At 42.6% G+C, this 20,694-nt stretch overlaps 1 protein-coding gene and 2 pseudogenes across 1 annotated transcript; 2 read left to right on the top strand and 1 right to left on the bottom strand.

Moving 5' to 3' along the window:
• The first annotated feature begins 74 nt into the window (after positions 1 to 74).
• On the top strand, positions 75 to 17,360 carry LOC113280681 (annotated as a pseudogene).
• Positions 17,361 to 18,074: 714 nt separating this feature from the next.
• Positions 18,075 to 19,934, top strand: LOC113278540. The gene is made up of 6 exons (XM_026527355.1): positions 18,075 to 18,186; positions 18,325 to 18,405; positions 18,881 to 19,009; positions 19,186 to 19,248; positions 19,397 to 19,524; positions 19,619 to 19,934. Exons 1-6 carry the CDS (start codon positions 18,094 to 18,096, stop codon positions 19,800 to 19,802), a joined length of 678 nt encoding a protein of 225 aa, XP_026383140.1. The 5' UTR covers positions 18,075 to 18,093; the 3' UTR covers positions 19,803 to 19,934.
• A 198-nt stretch (positions 19,935 to 20,132) lies between these two features.
• LOC113282268 lies at positions 20,133 to 20,694 on the bottom strand (annotated as a pseudogene).

The following is a 20,694-nucleotide window of genomic DNA, read 5'->3' as shown; positions in this document are numbered from 1 at the left end:
CCTGCCTTCAAATCTTTCTTCCTTCTCCAATCTTTTAAACATTATTTTCTTCTCTGCATCTACAACTGATCAAAATGTCTGGGTTTCTCTGCAACACCAACTCATTCGTATTGTCTCCATTTCCAAATCCCGCTCCCACTAGGAAAAAATTGGTGAGTAACAGAAATACGATTGTTTGCTGCGCTTCTCCTGAATCATGTCAAGAATCTATTTTCCAATGTGAGTTTTTATTTCTTTTGTTTTGTGACATTTGTCTTTGGTATTCTCAAAGTTGAATGTAAAAGCTTCTATCAACCCAAATGGTGGTGGTAATCATGCAGCAAAATTAACGATAGAAAAGGAAAGGGGAAAAAATTGGACTGTTGAATCAAATGGGGCAAAACCATGCACCCCATTACTTGACAGAATAAACTACCCAATGGACATGAAAAATCTTGCGACGCAGGTTTCTATTCATAACCCTTTTTCTTCGATTTTAAATATATATCTGGAGTTGTTCAAGAATCTCAGATTTTTCTTTTGGTTATATTAGGATCTTGAACAGTTATCAGATGAGCTTAGAACAGATATAATCCACAGTGTATCCCAAACTGGCGGACATCTCAGTTCAAGTCTAGGTGTTGTGGAGCTAACAGTGGCACTACATCATGTGTTCAACACCCCCGAAGACAAGATCATTTGGGACGTTGGACATCAGGTTAATTGGTGTTATAATACTTGGAAAAATCAAGGAATAAAAAATATTTATATCTTTTTTCTTCAGTTCATTTAAAAAATATATATATTTGAGTATATGTGTGTAGAAAGAGCTATAGGAATTTAACTATGTTTTTTGCAGACATATCCACATAAGATTTTGACCGGGCGAAGGTCTAGGATGCATACGATTAGGCAAGCATCAGGTTTGCGCCGTTCCCTAATAGGGATGAGAGCATTCATGATGCCTTTGGGGTCGGACATAGCTCTACCAGCATCTCAGCTGGTCTTGGTATGTCTATCTTCTCGTATCAATTATCATTCTCTAATATTTTACAATGAACGGATTCACGGTGGTTTTACGACAAGTTTAAAATTTTCATTTCTTTAAACGTACGTAGGAATGGCGGTTGCTAGAGATATCTTGGGGAAAAGCAACCATGTCATTTCAGTGATTGGAGATGGAGGTTTGACTGCCGGGCAACCCTATGAAGCGTTGAACAACGCCGGCTACCTTGATGCGAATCTTATTGTCATGTTAAATGACAATAATCAAGTTTCTTTACCAACGGCCACCCTTGATGGTCCCGTTAAACAGGTCGGAGCGCTCAGTAGCGCTCTAGCATGCAAGGTCGATAAATATGCAAGAGGAACGTCAAGTGCTTCCAAGTTTTCACTATTTGAGGAGCTTGGGTTGTATTTGTAGGTACACATTTCATCTTCCGCCACGTGTCCACAAAGACACATGTGGAGGACATGCGGCTGAGAGCATCAAGATATGAAATCACACGTGGACAGCCAAGAGACGCGTCTTGTCAATATATCGTCGTCACCCACCGGATCCAACGGTAGAGGATCGAGGAGACAGAAACACTAGAACACTGCGAAGCACTGGAGGATAACCCAAGAGTCACTTTATCCTATCCCCAGAAAGATCTAAGATCTACGGCTGGGGATAGTCTAATTGACGCAGACAAGACAGGGGCAGAGGACAACTGTCTACCGCGGACAGACATCTCAACTACCTGCATTAAATAGCCTCAAACAGCATACGTGTCAGTCAGCCTGTGGAGGAAGCGCAGATAGCACTGCATATTCAAACGGAACACGCAGAGAGAACCGAGAACACGAAGACTTCTGCATAAGCGGCACAAGACACAAGAGGATAAGGTTGTAACGGGCTTCAGAAGTGGACCCCACGTAACCACCCTATAAATACCCCTCTCTCCCAAGTGAAGAGGGGGATCCGAGAATATTGAGAGGAGAATAGGAGAGAGAGAGAGACATAGAGAGATAGAGAAAGTGTAAGTGAAACTCCAACTGCTACGCAGACCTATGTTGATCTCAAAGTCATTCAACTATTTCTGTAACCATCGTACATATAATGAAAAACTCAAACCCACAGACAGAGATCTGAGTGCTGAATCATATAAGTTAATCATTTCATTTATATTCATGCATTTACACTTTGCATATTCGATTCGATATTTATGGTACATCATGTTCGTACGTTTTATACTTCATCCATTATTTATCTTATTATGCGAGTAAAGAAAAATGATTGTAGTTGATGAGACGAGGAAGAGTTTTAGGAATCTGAGTCAAGGATTCAACATAACCGATTTATCCCCCTCAGCCGCAGCCTATTTACTATATTGTCATGAGTCTGCGCGCATTATTTGTGAACACTCCGATGACAATGATCTTTGTGTTCACAATCCGGCGCTAGAAACAGGGATCTTCATCCGGGTAAAATATTTATCTTCTCCTGTGACTTGTTTCGGGCTTTGTTCTCTGAAAATAACGATGCATGAAACACTATGGTTTTTTCCGTGCATAATTTCAAAAACCAAAATTATGAACATATCTACGTTTACCTAAGTAGATCTGATTTTCCATGCATTTTCTAAGTTTTCACATCTATGAAGGTCAAAACTTCGAACAGATCTACGCTTATCCAAGTAGATCTGCGTTTTCATACATTTTCAAGATGTCACGTCTTTGATAATCAAAACTATGAACAGATCCACGTTTATCTAAGTAGATCTGATTTTCCATGCATTTTCTAAGTTTTCACGTCTTTGATAATCAAAACTATGAACAGATCCACGTTTATCTAAGTAGATCTGATTTTCCATGCATTTTCTAAGTTTTCACGTCTTTGAAAATCAAAACTTCGAACAGATCTGCGGTCATCTAAATAGATGGGCGCCTTATGTATTTTCAAGATTTTACACCTTTGAGAACTCAAAACGCTAATAGATATCACGTGGGGCCCATTGTCTTCGTGATTTTTTCTCTCTCTTTCAGGAAAACATTAAAAGATGGAGAAAAGAAAAGATGTCGGGAAGGCAAAATCTTCGTCAAAAGAGACGCTAAAGACAACCCCAATTGTAACCAGGAGTAAGCAGAGAGGTGAAAATCTAAAGGCAGCGTATAAGGTACAGGATAATGCAGGCCCCCATCAATGCCAACATCATCGCAGCAAACGCATTAAATGCCGTGGCAGCCAAAGCTGGAGCTTCAAGAGCTGGCGGATCCAAAGTTGGAGCTCCCAGAGTAACCAATGCTCGACTACAGGAACATCAGGAAGTCGTAGCAGAGTAAGGAATACAACAACCCCTCTATGGGATGCCCTTAACCAATGAACAGAACATACCCTTTCCATCCAAACAACCGCTTCTAATAGCAGGTCAACCCTCACAACAACCGTCGGGGTCCCAATGTACACGGTTAGACCCACCAGAACCAGTGATACAGATCGTGGATGAGGAACAAACCATAGACGCTGGTGAACAATTGCGGGCAGGAACACCAAATCAAGGGTCAAATCATTCCGCTCAGATGATGGCCGAGATGACAGAATTAAGGAAGAACCAGAAGGCATACGCAGATGCTGTGGAGATATTAGCACAAGAGAACCAAACGCTCAAGGAAAGAATCATTCATAGCGCAGAGGTAGAAAACCAACACGACGAAGCTAACTCCAAGGCCCTAGAACCTAATCAAGACAGAAGAATGGTGGTCGCAAACAACCCACTTCCATTGAATCGAAGAGGAGCAAGGAGCATCCAAAGATCAGATCCTGATTATAATCCTGAGAACTCAGACTACTATGACGGTACCACCCTCCTACGAGCGAAATCTACCATTCATGAAGAGCATCAGGTCGCAATGGAAAATTTGCATGCTGAGATACTGACAGAAATCAAGGAGCTAAAGACTAGGCAGGGAGGCGGAAGACTAAAACAAGTGATGAAGGAAGCAAACACTACCCCGCTGACGCAACACTTGGCCAGGGCTTCCATACCGCAGAAGTGTTCGGTTCCCGCCTTCGATTGCTACGACGGGTCAATTGATCCTGCGGCTCATCTTCGATATTATAATCGAATGATGGCCCGATGGGATAACGAAGACTCCATACTATGCAGATACTTCCCATCAAGTTTAAAAGGGTTCGCGTTGTCATGGTTTGACAACTTGACATCAAACTCCATCGACTCCTACGAACAACTCACAGAAAAATTTCTAGCAACATACATGTACAACAAGGTTGTCAATACCGGCATGGACAAGCTATCCTCGCTGGAGATGAAATACAAAGAGACCATCAGAGAATATACTGATAGATGGCATAAGATTTGCCAAGCTATTGGCAACATAGATCCCGTGGTTAGTATCAACTGCTACAAATGGGGGATGGACAGGATGAGTCCTTTGTTTGTCGAGATCCACGGAACCATCCCAACCACCGAAAGAGATCTCCGGATAATCATAGAAAAGTATGCAAGGTTAGAAGAACTTCAGCGTGAAAATCCCAGAGCTCATACTCAACGTCCCACACGCAAAAATTCCGTGGATCAAGCCAGCGGGTCCAAAAGAGGAATCACAGAAGAGCGTCCCAACGAGGAAAGGAAAGAACGAAGGGATGATAGACGAAAAGATGATCGAAAATTTGAAGATAAAGTCTATACCAAGCTGAATACTAGTTATTCGTGCATCCTGAGAGAGATCAAGGGGAGAGAGAACCTCGATTGGCCATGGTCCAAGGGAAAGCAGCCTCCTAGATCAGAAAAATCCAAGGAATACTGTGAATACCACTATTTCAACGGTCATCAAACAGAAAAATGCAAAAATCTCAAGATAATGATTTAAAAAATAATCGACGCAAGAGACCTGAAGCAATATATACAGAAGACTGATAACGAAGATAGAACCAAGAGAGGAAAGCAGGTTCAATTACCGGAAGGCAACCGCACCCTCAACACGATTTCATGTTCAGAGGTTCAAGGACCATCCCTAACCGCCCAGATTGGGAAGAGATTGAGAGAATAATTCGAAGATTATTGTGAGCTTTATAAGATCGATGGGAAAGAGGTAAACGAGCACGAACAATGGATGGACCCACCCATGACCTTCGATGCGGACGATGTGGAAGAAGACATGGAAGACCATAATGATCCTCTAGTCCTCACACTCCCAATAGCAGGGTGCAATGTCAAGAAAATTCTCATCGACGGAGGAAGCTCGGTCAACGTCTTGTTCTATGACACGTTCAAGCGTATGGAACTCAACGACGAGCAACTGCTATCATCTTACTACACCATCTACGGATTCAACGGCGCAGCTACAAAGCCCCTAGGGGACATTGTCTTGCAAGTGGACGCGGGGCCCATGAAAGTGGACACTCGATTCAGCGTCGTAGACGCACCTTCACCCTATAATGCCATCATCGGAAGAAGATGGGTTCACAAGCTCAAGGGAGTAGCTGCAACCTACCATCAATATCTCAGATTCCCAACACTCTGGGAGTTATGGAAATTAAAGGAGACCAAGTAATTGCGTGGGAATGTCAGACCTTACAGAATCAGATCAATAATGAGCAGGAAGAGAAGCACCAGTCCCGAAGAGCCAAAAATAAGAAGATAATCATAGATGCGTATCTGGAAGAAATCTCCGGAAAAAGCCTTCTGAACGTAAGCACCACGGGCAGCGCAGAAGCAAGCACCTCCGCGACAAAAGAAGATGTAGAGCCTACCAAATAACAATTAAATAATGTTCCTCTCTTGGGGGAACCAAAACCCACGTTTACACCCGTCGAAGCATCTAAAGAAGTCAATATAGGGACTGAGGAAAACCCGAAGATGATCAAAATAGGCACCTTGATGGATGAAGAAAGAGAAACCGCGCTAATCAAACTTCTAAAGGAATACGCGGACGTCTTTGCTTGGAAATTGGGCGACATGCCGGGAATTGACCCAAATTTAGTTCATCACGAACTTCGAATAAAACCAGGTACCCCCCCTTTTAGGAAGAAGGTGCGCAAAGTAGCTCCAGAATACCATCGAGCAGTTGAAGTGGAACTCCGCAAACTACTGGACGCAGGATTCATCAAAGAAGTTAAATACCCAACATGGATCTCTAACATGGTCATCGTACCGAAGAAAAATGGCGGAGTAAGGATATGCATCGACTTCACCAACCTTAATAAGGCTTGCCCAAAAGATAGCTATCCACTGCCAAGCATTGACTAACTTGTCGAGGCAGTCGAAGGATACGACGAAATGTCATTCATGGATGGATACTCTGGATACAACCAATTATTCCTAGCAGAAGAAGATCAGCAACATACAACATTCTATACACTGCACGGCCTCTATTACAACGTAAGAATGCCCTTTGGACTTCGAAACGCAGGGGCAACCTACCAAAGAATGGTGGATGCAATTTTCAAACCGTGGATTGGAAGTACACTGGAAGTATATGTGGATGATATGCTCGTCAAAAGCAAGATGAACAAAGATCATCACCAAGACCTAAAAGATATTTTCCAAGCAATGAGAGAGCACAACATGAAGGTAAACCCAGAGAAGTGCACTTTTGGTGTAACTTCCGGAAAGTTCCTCGGATATTTGGTGACGAAGAGGGGCATTGAGGTCGATCCCGCTAAAATTGAAGCCATCGTAAGAATTCCATCCCCAAAGAACTTAAAAGAGGTTCAGAAACTCAATGGTTCACTGGCTGCGCTGGGGAGGTTCATATCCAGGTCCTCGGATAGATGTAAGCACTTTTTTAACATTCTCAAAAAAGGAAGCAAATTCGAGTGGAGGGCAGAGTGCGAAGAAGCCTTTCAAAATATCAAATAATACCTAGCTGAGATCCCTATACTACAAAAACCAGACCCCGATGAAGTGTTGGCACTATACATAGCAGCAACAGAAGATGTAGTCGGCGCAGTATTGGTTAAAACCAACACGAAGATAGAGCAACCCATCTATTACATCAGCAAGACTTTGAACACAGCAGAGAGGAACTACACGAAGATCGAGCAGCTCATCTTGGCATTAGTATGGGCAACCCTGAAACTCAGAACTTAATTTTTGACTGACTACGTCCTCGTCCCATGTAAAGCTCCGCTAGAATCAGTCCTTAAAAACGCAGGGAAAGTAGGCAGAATTGCAAAATGGAATACTTACCTAGATCAATTCAATATCATCCATGAGCTACAGCACTCTCAGAAGTCACAAGCATTAGCAGATTTCCTAGCAGACTTACCGTTGGATAGCTACGAAGAAGTCATCATCGAAGGGCGGAAGGAAGCATGACTACCATAAATCGACGAAGGTAAAGACCCTATAGACATCTTGGAACCAAAAAATCCTAGGCAATGGGAAGTCCTCGTGGATGGATCGAAAAATAAAGAAGGGGCGGGGATAGGCATCGTAATCACCACTCCAACAGGAGACAGGATCATACATGCTTTCAGGTTAGAATTCAAGGGGCATACCAACAACATAGTTGAATATGAAGCAGTGGTGCATGCCCTTCAGTTGATAATAGAAATGGGCATAACTGACGTGCGTCTGACAAGCGATTCGCAGCTGGTCATCCGACAAATAGGGTTGCAATATAATGTTTATGACAGAACATTGTCAGCATACATGGAATTGGTGCAAACACTGGCATCACAAATTCCAAACATCAAATTCCGACACCTGGCAAGGAAGGACTCAGGCACGCGGACGCCCTGGCCTACATATCATCGATGCTCAGAAACGAGGACGTCAAAGCAATCAAAGTAACCAGGATTTACGAGCCTTCAATTGATATTCAAGAATTCTGCGCTGCACAGCAAGGGAACAACGCAGAAGAAGATATTGCAGATGATGACGTGGGAGAATTCATCGCGGATGATTTCCAAGAAGAACATCATGACTAAGGCAGACCAAGATGAAGACTTCAGCAAAGAAGAAGATTGGAGATCTGAGATTCATCTTTTCCTAAAAGAAGGAATACTACCCTCGGATCTAAAGCAAGCCAGAAAAATACAGTCAAAGGAAGAAGATATGATCTGAGAAAAGAATTTTGTACAAAAAATCTTTTCTCGGACCGTTATTACTGCCTATCCAGATCCGAAGGCCATTTGATTTTGAAAGACATACACCGCGGCGACGCAGGCAATCACAGCGGAATGAGATCCCTAGCAGATAAGGCGAAAACTCAAGGATATTACTGGCCAACAATGATACGAGACGCTGCAAGAATGTCACGAAGATGCGAAGAATGCCAGCGTTTCGCCAAAAAAATCCACGCACCCGCAACAATGTTGAACCCAGTAGACAGCCCTTGGCCATTCTCAAAATGGGGCATAGACATCGTGGGTCCCCTAATCGAAGGATCAGGGAAGAGAAAATTTTGATAGTGGCCACGGACTATTTCAGCAAATGGGTAGAGGCTAAAGCCCTGGCAAGGATCCGAGACGCAGATGTCTTCACATTCATCTTTCAAAACATCATTTGCAGGTTTGGCATACCAGCTGAGATTGTATCTGACAATGGCAAGCAATTCCAGGGAAAAAACATCGACTTACTCTTCGATACTTTCAAAATTCGAAAGAACAAGTCAACACCAATTTACCCTCAAAGCAATGGTCAGGCAGAAGCCACAAACAAAACCCTCGCACTCATCCTCAAAAAGCAGTTAGACGAATACAAGAAGCGTTGGTGCGAGCAACTACACAACGTTTTGTGGGCTTATAGGACAACTCGAAGATCAGCCACGGGAGAATCCCCATTCTTACTCACCTATGGAGCCGAAGCTATTATCCCAACAGAAATAATCATGCCAACTACGAAGACTGAAGCATGGGAGAAGAACCTCACAGCGGACATGATGTTGGAAAGTTGGATGATCTAGAAGAGAGGAGGGAGGCAGCACTACAAAAAATGGAAAACTATCAAAGGAAACTAGCAAGGGAGTACAATAAGAGGGTTAAGCTTAGAAATTTCGTAGAAGGGCAGTATGTGCTGAGGACCATTCCCCAATACCAACGAGAAAAGAAGTGGGGAAAATTAGCACCAACATGGGGGGGACCCTTCGTCATACATGATGTTGCAGGAAATGGATCTTATTATCTACGCAACCTAAAAGGGGAGATCCTCAGACACCCATGGAATGCAAAATATCTCAAGCCATACTACCCGTAGAAAGCAACGCAGACCTGCATCTGCGTGAAGAGCACCAGAAGAAGAAAACGACGCTTGCGATCGACATGTTTCTATCTCTGAGAGAGGATAGCAAACCTCAACCTATCAATCAAGCAAACTTTGGCAAAAAATAGTAAAATACATGGAGCAACATAGTAACAAGACGACGCGTGTAAATACAACACCTCACGAGAACCCTACACCTGTAATATAGAGAAATGACCTCCGCGTCAATACTTCATTCTCCTATTTTTGCTATTTACTACCTCAGAGGTTCCATCAATGGAATTCTTCTAAATGTAACTCAACAAACTGAATAGACACTTTCCCGTGGACGTAGACACTCTGCTGTCGAACCACGTAAATACTTGTGTTAATTGTTGTTTTATTTTACTTGGGGAAAGTAGTCACCTACAATCTCTCGGGACTCCCCTATCAGCGTCTATAAGTGTAGGACCATGGGGAAGGCATCCAGCAGAAAGAGATACCCAACCAATCTTATGGCAGCGGGTTGACGGAATGAATGTACATTCCAAACAACTCATATCCTAGAACGCTGCCCCGACCCCCACCGTCTGGGAATCCTCTGGCCCAGGATTAGCCAGGGGGTGACAGGTCTCAAGACGTTCACGAAGATACACATATCTTCGGGTTCGCACTCAAACACTTCGCTATCCTTGATTACATTCAGTTATATTCCAAATTAACCATAACAATACTTAAAAGGAAATCGGACAACACAGATAAAAATTAAAACAATGATCAATTCATTAAAAGTTGATTACAGGCTTGGCAATGATACGCGGGGAACAAGAAAATACAAAAGGAATCTCACGAAGCCTTATAATCAACAAAGATCAACTTTCTACAATAATCTACTTGGATAGTTCAACCCCACCAGCAGGTTTAGCATCTTCCCCTTCTGCGATGAAGGTACGCTCCCACCCGAGGAAGGCCCTGAAGAACCAGAAGGAGAGGGGGGGTTTCTCACGGCGCGGATAGCCTTGATAAGGCCATGCTCGGTCTTAAGATCATACTCGATGCTGTCCAGAATCTTGTTAGTCTCTTCCACTAGTTGACATCGAGCCTTGTACGTAATAACAGTATTCATCATCTCAGCCTTGACAACAACGAGGAAAGGCGACTCACTTCCTTCGAAGCGGCTTGGGAAGCCTCGTCCCTTGCTGTAGCTAAACCTTTGTGATGATTAATCTGGCTTTCCTGATGCTAATTTAGATTGAGCCTTCGCAAGCTCTTCATTTGCAGTGCGAAGCTGTCCCTGGAGCTCTGCAAGGAAAAGAAAAATGCAGATGGTTAGGTCCAGGAAATTACAGAATCACACTCGATAATATAAGCATATACCTTCGACTCTCGCCGAAGCTATTTCATATTCGTTAACAACAGCATCACGGGCTTCATCAAGAAAGTCATACTCATCTGACAACTTCTTATAATCCGCTTGAAGGGTTGAAAGAGCGTACTGACTCGCATCTAATTCTACCTGTTTCATTGAATCCAAATGACGAAGATGGTTGACTCGTTGTTTAATTCCTCCAGACCCTTGTTGAGCCGATACATATTTACTTCAAGATTCTCTCAGACTCAGCTTGGCGTACCACATGCCCTAGACGCAGCTAAAGCTTTGCTAAGAGCGCCAGCCTCAGCCCTAGCGTCATCTCTCTCCCTAGCAAGACGCTGAATGTAATCTCTAACATCAGAAGACTGAGAAGAACGAGCTTGACGCAATTCTTCTTCCAAGAGATTGATTTAGCTTCTAAAGATGAGACTGTTCTCGGGATTCACGAAGATTATCACGCGTCCACAACAACGTTCCATTAAACAAACGACGATCATTGTTATATTTGTTCTGCATATCAACCATTTGGACTCGTCTGCCCCGCCACTCCTCTGCCAGAGCATTATGTTCATCGGCACGAGCATTCCACTTATCAGCCTCGCTCTTTATCTTCTCTACCAACTCTGCGATGCGAGATTTCTGACGTTGCCGCTCTCATTCCGAAGCCATACTAACTCAGGAACTCCACCCACTGAAAGAAGGGTGGGGGAGGGAGACTCAGACAGAACACTAATTACAGTAAAGGACAAAGCAAGGAAGAGAAAACAGATAATCGAACCTGTAACATCCGAAGAATTCTTCTTAGCCTCTTCCAACTCACTACGAGCCATAGCAAGTTCCAAGCGAAGCTTCTCCTCCTCCTTGCCTTGTTGCTCCTTAGCCTTGAGGAGACTCTTCAACTCACCTATCTCCCTATCCCTATCAGAGATAACAGTCTCAGCCGCGGTAAGCTCCTCTTCCCGAAGACGAAGCTTAGCTCCAACTTGAGGGATTTGGCCTTAAAAAACTGGTACAACATGTGGTTGCAATGCTCACTCCTCATCATCTGCGAATCAGAAATTAGAACACCCAGACTCTAAAATTGCAAAATTGATACAAGGCGAAATGATAAGAGAACTCACTTCTAACATCCGCTGTTGGGGAAATCCATACTGATACCCATCAGCCAAGGCCATCATATCAGCAACAGTCGAGGGAGCGTCGATCACTAGAGCAGCCTCCAAGGCCCGAAGATTCTTATCCCACGCTTCGACCTGGTCCTCGGGAGACAATTGCATCATCTTACGGGTATAGGCATCAGATTTCTTCTCACCCTCCACCACAGGAGCTGGATTGGGTACGAACATCAAATTCTTCTTTTTGAACCAAGCTAAGATGGCATCATCACCCTCAAGGATCAATGACTGAGGAAAATCATCTCCAGAAGACCCAACCGAGGCCACACCGTGTAGCACCCGAAGAGTTCGAGGCTACTCCCGCATCCAAATCTGGAAGATCTCTAGCACCGCTCCCCTCTGGAATATCACTAGCATTCACGACTCCCTTCCCTTTCCATCCGCCTTGCTAGAGTTACCAAGCACATCCCAATCATCGTTTGGGGAAAGCAGGTTGAACTCAGAAGCCAGGCCCAGGGCAGCGTTTATCAAAACTATCCCCGCAGAGTAAATCCGCCAAAGGAAAACTCCTGGACGCAGCGGGAATTTCACCACCAACACCCTGATCACCAAGGCAATGTTATCATCACCAGCATCACTGCAACCCGCGGGATTAGCTTCGGCACCAGCATCATGGCCACCTGCGGGATTAATTTCACCACCAATACCGCTGCCACCAGCGGTAGTATTCCCTTCAACAAATTCTTCATCATCATGACCTGGAGGGGATGTATCAGTACGCTCTCCCTATCAGACATATCTTCATCCCTCCAAGCTCAGTCACAGGACTGTTAACTTCTTCATGAACCTCCGCCTCCTCGATTGTTGCGGTGGTGGACTGCTTGGGATTTATCCTCCTCTTCTTCGTCGCCTAAAAAGACAAGGCATATAGAAATAAAAATCCCTGACTTTGAAAATAATTAAAACTGCCTCAACTAAAGAAGGACAAGGCATAAGGAAATCTTACCTTGACAACCGCAGTATTCTTCGTCTGAAGATCAACATCGGAACTCTCTTCGTCATCTCCATCAACAACATCGAGGGCATATTGGAAATTCATGCCCTCAAAATTCAAATGCCAAGGACGAAAATTCCCATAACGAGCAGGAGGAGCCTCACGTATCTGGCTATCTGCGGTAGGACGCCATCCTCGCGGACATGGAACCCACCCCCAAGCCCAGGGACCAACAACCTCAATAACAGTCGCGTGCCACTCATAGTCATGATCACGCTTGATCCGCTCACGAGTAGGAAAAACCAATTTGTTAGTAGAATTCTCTGTACCCAGGACGTACTTCACCTTAGCACCACTTACTTCACTCAGAAGACGGATTTCACCACGCGGAGCGGCAATATTACGAAGACTCACACTCCACGGCTTACGATTCCTACTGTTAACATAGTCACCAAAAGACTTGTTAAAATTCTCAGGCGTATACCACTCCCTTTCTTCAGGTTTGGGAACATAAAGGGTCATCATTGTATCTTCTTTGCTCCGAAGATAACACACCCTCAGTGCACGAAGATAATTCCCATGAAATTGGTAAATAGAGCGACAGTGAGTGTTCTTCGAAGAGCCCTCTCGACCAGCCAGCACATCATAATAAAAGGAATCCCCAGACTTGTACAAAGGCAACATAAGACCCACTTCAAAGGCCCCCACCGTGGTCAGCAGATGAAATTCATCAAACTTATACGTCGATATCATCTCATAAGTAATATCATCATCAGCAGCGTAAAAACGAACATCGAATAGCTGAAGACCATGATTTTCCTTAAAAACCTCCAGATCAATATGTTTGAAGGTCACTTTCTTCTCCCCAACAGCGACGCTGCGTATTTCCTGAGAAATATCTTCCTCCTTCGCGAGATCAGGCGCAGAATCCTTCGAACTTAGGAGGAACCTTAGATGCCTCAGTCTTCGAAACCACTTCTTACGAAGACCTCCCCTTGGGTTGAGACACTGGAGGGGGAGGTAGAGGATGTTGCTGAGACGAGGAAGGAGGCGCCACTAACCGAAGAGGCGGGACATCCCGCGTTTTCTTGGGATCATCACGCGGATTAACAAAGGGACGAGAAATAGCATACCGGGAACCAGAAGCCTCTTTTGGTCGGTCCCGTTTCTGCGTATTCCCTTTCTACGACTCACCCTTCTTAGAAGATGAGTACCTCTGACCAGAAGAAGACGAAACCCTATGAACCCGGGCATCACCTTGGGAAGACTTAGACGAACCTCCACCAGGCGGAGAAACATAAGGATCTCTACGCGGACTCGGCGGTGGAGTTTGATAAGAAACCCGCGGACGATCAGCCATGTCTGCGTAATACACAAACAAGTTTCTAATCTCCGCGGAGACAATACGAAAATCAAAAAACCCAATTTCATTCAGTTCTTCATAATCATGAACCAGATGGAAAATAAGAACAAACCCTAAATAAAAATGGGAAATAACAAATATGGGCAAGCATACACGAAGGAAGAAATCATTACTGTTTGTAATAACGAACAGGGGCGATCATACACACATCTATATATATGTTCTTCATCAGAAACACATATAGCAACAGCAGAAAACGAATATATTTTTCATCAAAAGATAATCAAACACAGTAAAACCACTTACCTATGAATGAAAAATCAGGAAGAAAGCCTCGACGAACAACAGCAGCATCAGAAAGCTTCGAGGAACAACAACAGCAGCAGTAGAAAGCTTTGAGGAACAACAACACCAGCAGCAGAAAGCTTTTGAGGAACAACAGTAGTAGCAGCAGCAATTAATAACAAGGATACAAAAGCAGAGAACAAAAAATAAAAGTTCTGAGGAAAGAGAAGGAATGAAATTATGACTAGAGAATTTTCACATTCCTTCTCATATATATATGCAAAGATAAATAAAACCGCCCCACTACCCAAGAAGAAGTTATTGCAAATAGTGGGGAACGTGCTCTAAAATCTAGGAAAATAATAAAGAGAAGATGAAGAGAGTAACACGTTTTTCCCCACTACCCAAGAAGAAGTTATTGCAAATAGTGGGGAACGTGCCCTAAAATCTAGGAAAATAATAAAGAGAAGATGAAGAGAGTAACACATTTTTTCTTCCCACTTCGACTAACCGCCTAGTAGGAGGAAAAGGGGCAAATTGTAGGTACACATTTCATCTTCCGCCACGTGTCCACAAAGACACTCGTGGAGGACATGCGGCTGAGAGCATCAAGATATGATATCACACGTGGACAACCAAGAGACGCGCCTTGGCAAGATAGCATCGCAACCCACCAGATCCAACGGTAGAGGATCGAGGAGACAGAAACACTAGAACACTGCGAAGCACTGGAGGATAACCCAAGAGTCACTTTATCCTATCCCCAGAAAGATCTAAGATCTACGGCTGGGGATAGTCTAACTGACGCAGACAAGACAGGGGCAGAGGACAGCTGTCTACCGCAGACAGACATCTCACCTACCCGCATTAAATACCCTCAAACAGCATACGTGTCAGTCAGCCTATGGAGGAAGCGCAGATAGCACTGCATATTCAAATGGAACACGCAGAGAGAACCGAGAACACGAAGACTTCTGCGTAAGCGGCACAAGACACAAGAGGATAAGGTTATAACGGGCTTCAGAAGTGGACCCCACGTAACCACTCTATAAATACCCCTCTCTCCCAAGTGAAGAGGGGGATCCGAAAATATTGAGAGGAGAATAGGAGAGAGACAGAGAGAGATAGAGAAAGTGTAAGTGAAACTCCTCCTGATACGCAGGCCTATGTTGATCTCAAAGTCATTCGACTATTTCTGTAACCATCGTACATATAATGAAAAACCCAAACCCGCAGACAGAGATCTGAGTGCTAAATCATATAAGTTAATCGTTTCATCTATATTCATGCATTTATACTTTGCATATTCGATTCGATATTTATGGTACATCATGTTCGTACGTTTTATACTTCATCCATTATTTATCTTATTATGCGAGTTAAGAAAAATGATTGTAGTTGATGAGACAAGGAAGAGTTTTAGGACTCTGAGTCAAGGATTCAACATAACCGGTTCATCCCCTCAGGCGCAGCCTATTTACTATATTGTCATGAGTCTGCGCGCATTATTTGTGAACACTCCGATTGACAATGATCTTTGTTTTCACGGTATTATATAGGTCCCGTTGATGGGTATAATGTTGAAGATTTAGTTGCAACCTTTGAAAATGTAAAATCCATGCGTGGGCCTTTACTGATACATGTAGTGACCGAGAAAGGCAAGGGGTTTCGTCCGGCGGAAACCGCTGCCGATAAAATGTATGGTAATGCAATAAGTTTGATATAAGCCCATTTTTAACTTTGGAGAAGATTTTTAACAAGTTGCAATTTCTTTTTTCAGGAGTTGAAAAGTTTGATACAAGAACAGGAAAACAGTTCAAGAGAAAGTCATCTACACTTAGTTACAGTCAATACTTCGTAGAATCACTGATAAAAGAAGCAGAAGTTGATAACAAGATTGTAGCCATTCATGCAGCTATGCGTAGTGCAACTGGCCTTAACTACTTTCAGAAAAAATTCCCTGATCGTTGTTTTGATGTTGGAATTGCGGAACAACACGCTGTGACGTTTGCAGCTGGTCTAGCCACAGAGGGTCTGAAGCCATTCTTTGCGGTTTACTCGTCATTCCTACAACGAGGCTTTGATCAAGTGAGATAGACCATATATATTTATTCATATCGAGCTTTTTAAATGTTCAAATTCGATACTGACTAACATAATGCATTTTTGTGAAGGTCGCACACGACGTCGATCTTCAGAAACTACCAGTTCGTTTTGCAATAACAAGAGCAGGTTTTGTTGGGGCAGATGGTCCTACTCATTGTGGCGCATTTGATATCGCATACATGGCTTGTTTGCCAAATATGGTGGTAATGGCTCCATCAGATGAAGTTGAGCTGATGCACATGGTTGCCGCAGCAGCAGCGATTGATGACAGGCCAAGCTGCTTCAGGTTCCCCAAGGGTGATGGAATTGGAGCGGTTGTTCTACCTAATAACAAGGGCAGTCCACTGGAGGTTAATTAGTGCCTTACCTCCCTAAACTACTTACAAAAAGAAAGAAAAAAATGACATAAATTTCAACATGTTTGAACAGATTGGGAGGGGAAGAATCCTACTGGAAGGCTGCAAAGTGGCCATTGTAGGATTTGGTTCTATTGTTCAACAATGTCTTGAAGCCGCATATATGCTGAAATCCCAAGATGTATACGTGACCGTAGCTGATACCCGGTTTTGCAAACCATTGGATGCAGAGCTCATTAGATCATTAGCTAATGAGCATGAGATCCTAATTACAGTGGAAGAAGGTTCTATTGGAGGCTTTAGCTCACATGTATCTCATTTTCTAAGTTTAAATGGTCTACTGTATGGAAATCTAAAGGTTATATATTCTCCATTTTTAAATAATTAATTACTCGACTTCAGTGGTTTTGTATGTTAAAATTCTGATACTAATATCAATCTGTTTTTGAATTTCTAAACAGTTGAGAGCAATGGTTCTTCCGGACAGATATATCGATCACGGATCAACCACACATCAGTTAGAGGAAGCAGGACTAACTTCCAGACATATTTATGCATCGGTGCAGTCAGTTTTGGGGAGACATAAAGAAGCTTATAATTAGGAGTGCGAAGTAAGAGTTTCCATGGTTGTTGTGTCTTGGTCTTGCTTAGGTGGTCGCTTTGGATTATTATATTGGATTATTATATAGACACTACTACAAAACTTACACGTCAACTGAAGGGAATAACCGAATAACAAATAAGGTTTGTTTGAGAAACCTGATTGCGTGGAATGGCTGGCCGATGGTCAAGCTTTGAAAGAGTGGAGAATCATCGTGGGACTCGATGTAGAAATGGAGAAATGCCTGTGCTTATTATGAGATTATTGGGTATGTGCACAGCTATAGAGAAGTTAATATTTATGCAGATCACTTGGCCAAGCGAGCATGTTTGCTGGCCGAGGGTGACATTAGACTTTATTCCGTCCGTGGAATGGCCTGGAAATTAATTGTATTTTTGTTTCAAATAGCCTGTGAAATTTTTTGGGGGCCGTTGGGTCTTCTTTCTTTCATGAGCTTGATCCTTTGTACTGTGAATACTTTTGCTTTTTAACACATGTTGACTGCGTGCGTCTGTTGAAAACTTCAATAAAACAGAAGTTCTAGAAAAACCGGGTCAATGTATAAAAACCGACATTTATGTGCTTACAGTTAAGAGTCCAACTTATATTTCAGAAAATCGTGCAACTTATATAGGCTATTGGGGAATGACCACAGAGCCGAGAAGGGGATAAGTATACGTGAAAGAGATTTTGAAGTTCCTATACTTTTTTAAGGTAATTGATTCTGAGAAGACATGGCGAAATTTGGGTTGCTTGGAAACAAATACTGGATTTTGAGACATGGTAAAAGCATTCCAAACGAGAAAGGACTCATCGTTTGTTCTTTGGTTTGTTTTCTTTTCTCCCCATGCAGTTTTGTTTGTTTCATGTGTGAACTTTGTACTCGGTTTTCCTGATCTTTAATGTAAACCTTAAATTTTTATACTATTGGTTTAGTTTCTCACTAAAAGAACTTCATCGAATAGGAAAATTGGGTTCTTCCGGAATATCAATTAGCTGATGAAGGTGTTAACCAAGCAAGATCAGCAGGTGAATCATTCCAAAAGGCAAGTTCTTTTCATATATCATCGTTATTTCCAGGCAATAACTAGATTTACCATGGTAAGTTGAACAAAGAAAAAAAAAGTGTGATATATCTATCCTCTACAAAGTCGAAGCCAAATCCAACATTGGAAGGCATTAAGATACATCCACATCCACGTGAAGCTGATGATACAGAACCACTTTCTATCCTAAGCTGATGATATATCCTCGCTCGACTATGAGCCAACCTATGAGCCAAAGGCGCGCCGGACATGCATTAAAACCGAAAATCCAAAATTCTGCCTATATTACTCATTCGATCAAATGAAGTGACTTCTTCCTTGGTCCCACCTTCGCATAAAAGGAGGAGAGTCACGCCTTTCTTCGATCTTGAAACACATCCGAGCATCGAATTGTCTTATGTAATCAAATGAGAATTGACTTATGTAATGTAGTTTTCTTTCTTTCGACGAATAATAGGTACCCATGTGCGTGCAGGTATTAAAGGAAATCAATATACCTATTGAAAATGTTAGGATTTGTTTCTCTCCATTTTCAAGAACAAGACACACTGCTCAAGTTGCTGCTTCTGTTCTCAATATTTCGGTCGAAGGTTCTCAGTGTAAGGTAAATAATTATCATAGGGCCAAAATTTGCTGTTGAGTCGGTTAAATCATTTTCGCAGTGAAAAAAAATGTTATGAGGAACTAACTAGTGAGCATTATTGTATATGAATCTCTGTATCGTATACTTTCCCTTTCTTCTTGTTTGAGTTATATTGGTGTTGTAAATGTCATTGATAGGTGATGGAAGAACTTCGGGAGCGTTTCATTGGACCTTCATTTGAACTTCAATCACATGAAAGAGTAAGTAAACCCTTGCTTTCTTTGGACTTTATTTTAAGCTCAATCTCATTAATTGTGTGGAGGTTATTGTCCACAAGTCTTTGCTGCAATAATCTGGTACGTTTTCCCCACCGTTTGACATTATATGTTTTGATTTTGCATTAAATAGTACGCGGAGATATGGGACCATGATGAGAAGGGCCCGTTGATGAAGCCTGAAGAAGGTGGAGAAAGTGTAGCAGATGTTGCTTCCAGACTTGCTACTGCTGTAGAAACCATCGACAAAGATTTTCAAGGGTAATTACAAGTTTTTGTTACTAAGAAAATGATCAAATGTACTTTCATGCTCATGGTTGTTGCTTGATTCTAAATGTATGGATATGGGTTGCAGGTGTGCGGTATTGATTGTCAGTCATGGGGATCCACTGCAAATTCTGCAAACAATAATCGGTGCAACTGAGAAAGCACCTGGCGAGGATTTCAGGACTAGAGTGGATGCGGTTAAAGTAGCTTCCATCTTGTCACAGCACCGGAAATTTGCCTTACATACTGGAGAACTCCGTCAGCTCGTTTAAATAATAGCCGTCATTTAGCGAATAAGTTATCTTAGATCAAGTTGATTGTTAGTTTGAGCTGGCTGATTAATTGCAACTGCAAAGTGACAGGCGATAATTAATGTAACTTTAGATAACAGTTTTTGAGGGTTATTGGACCAATTTTTATTCCATGATTACTAATAAGAACTAATACAAAGTAGTCCATAACGAAAATAAACGAAACAAACCACACATGCTTGCAAGTACATCACACGTTTGATTTATAAGGTCGACTATGGGCCTAGTGATATTCATGCACCATATAGCTACTCTTATTAATTGTCACACATATGCAGATCCGTTGATAATTTACTCAGAAGCGCAGAGGTGAGAGTTCCGATGATCTGATGGAAATGAGCCAGATAAGGAAAAGGAACCGGAGAATCTTCATTGATCTTCTCGTAATCTATTACCCAACTCACGGTGCTTCCATGTCCATTAGCCTTTGGATTAACTGTTAGTGTTGCATCGAACTTCTTGTAATCATCTAACAATACTCCTTCCACCGCACTGTGATGTATTTTCCTTGTTTCATCGTCGTACGTGGTTTTCTCCTTGACAGTAAGGGATTTACCCTCTGCATGCACACGCAAATTAACACAGTAACATATATATTTATGAAGAGCAAGTACGAAAATGAATTATGCAGATTTGATTGGAAAATACCAATAATATAGTTCCACTCCTTGATACAACCACAAGTGATTCCATCTCCCTCAACAGCTTTGACGCCTTTGTAAATATGAGGTATCGCGTTCGGAAGGTCTTCGTGGTGCTTAAAAATTTTGTAATATTTGTCAGGGTTGCAGTTAACCTCCAATTCAGTCACTAGTTTCCCAACTAGACCTGAAATGGTATGGTGATGAGCCAT

Source organism: Papaver somniferum, chromosome 5 (genome assembly GCF_003573695.1).
Source record: "Papaver somniferum cultivar HN1 chromosome 5, ASM357369v1, whole genome shotgun sequence".
In the NCBI taxonomy this organism is placed as follows: Eukaryota; Viridiplantae; Streptophyta; class Magnoliopsida; order Ranunculales; family Papaveraceae; genus Papaver; species Papaver somniferum.
Note: the sequence above shows the minus strand (reverse complement) of the source record. Positions and strands in the feature narration are given on the sequence as shown.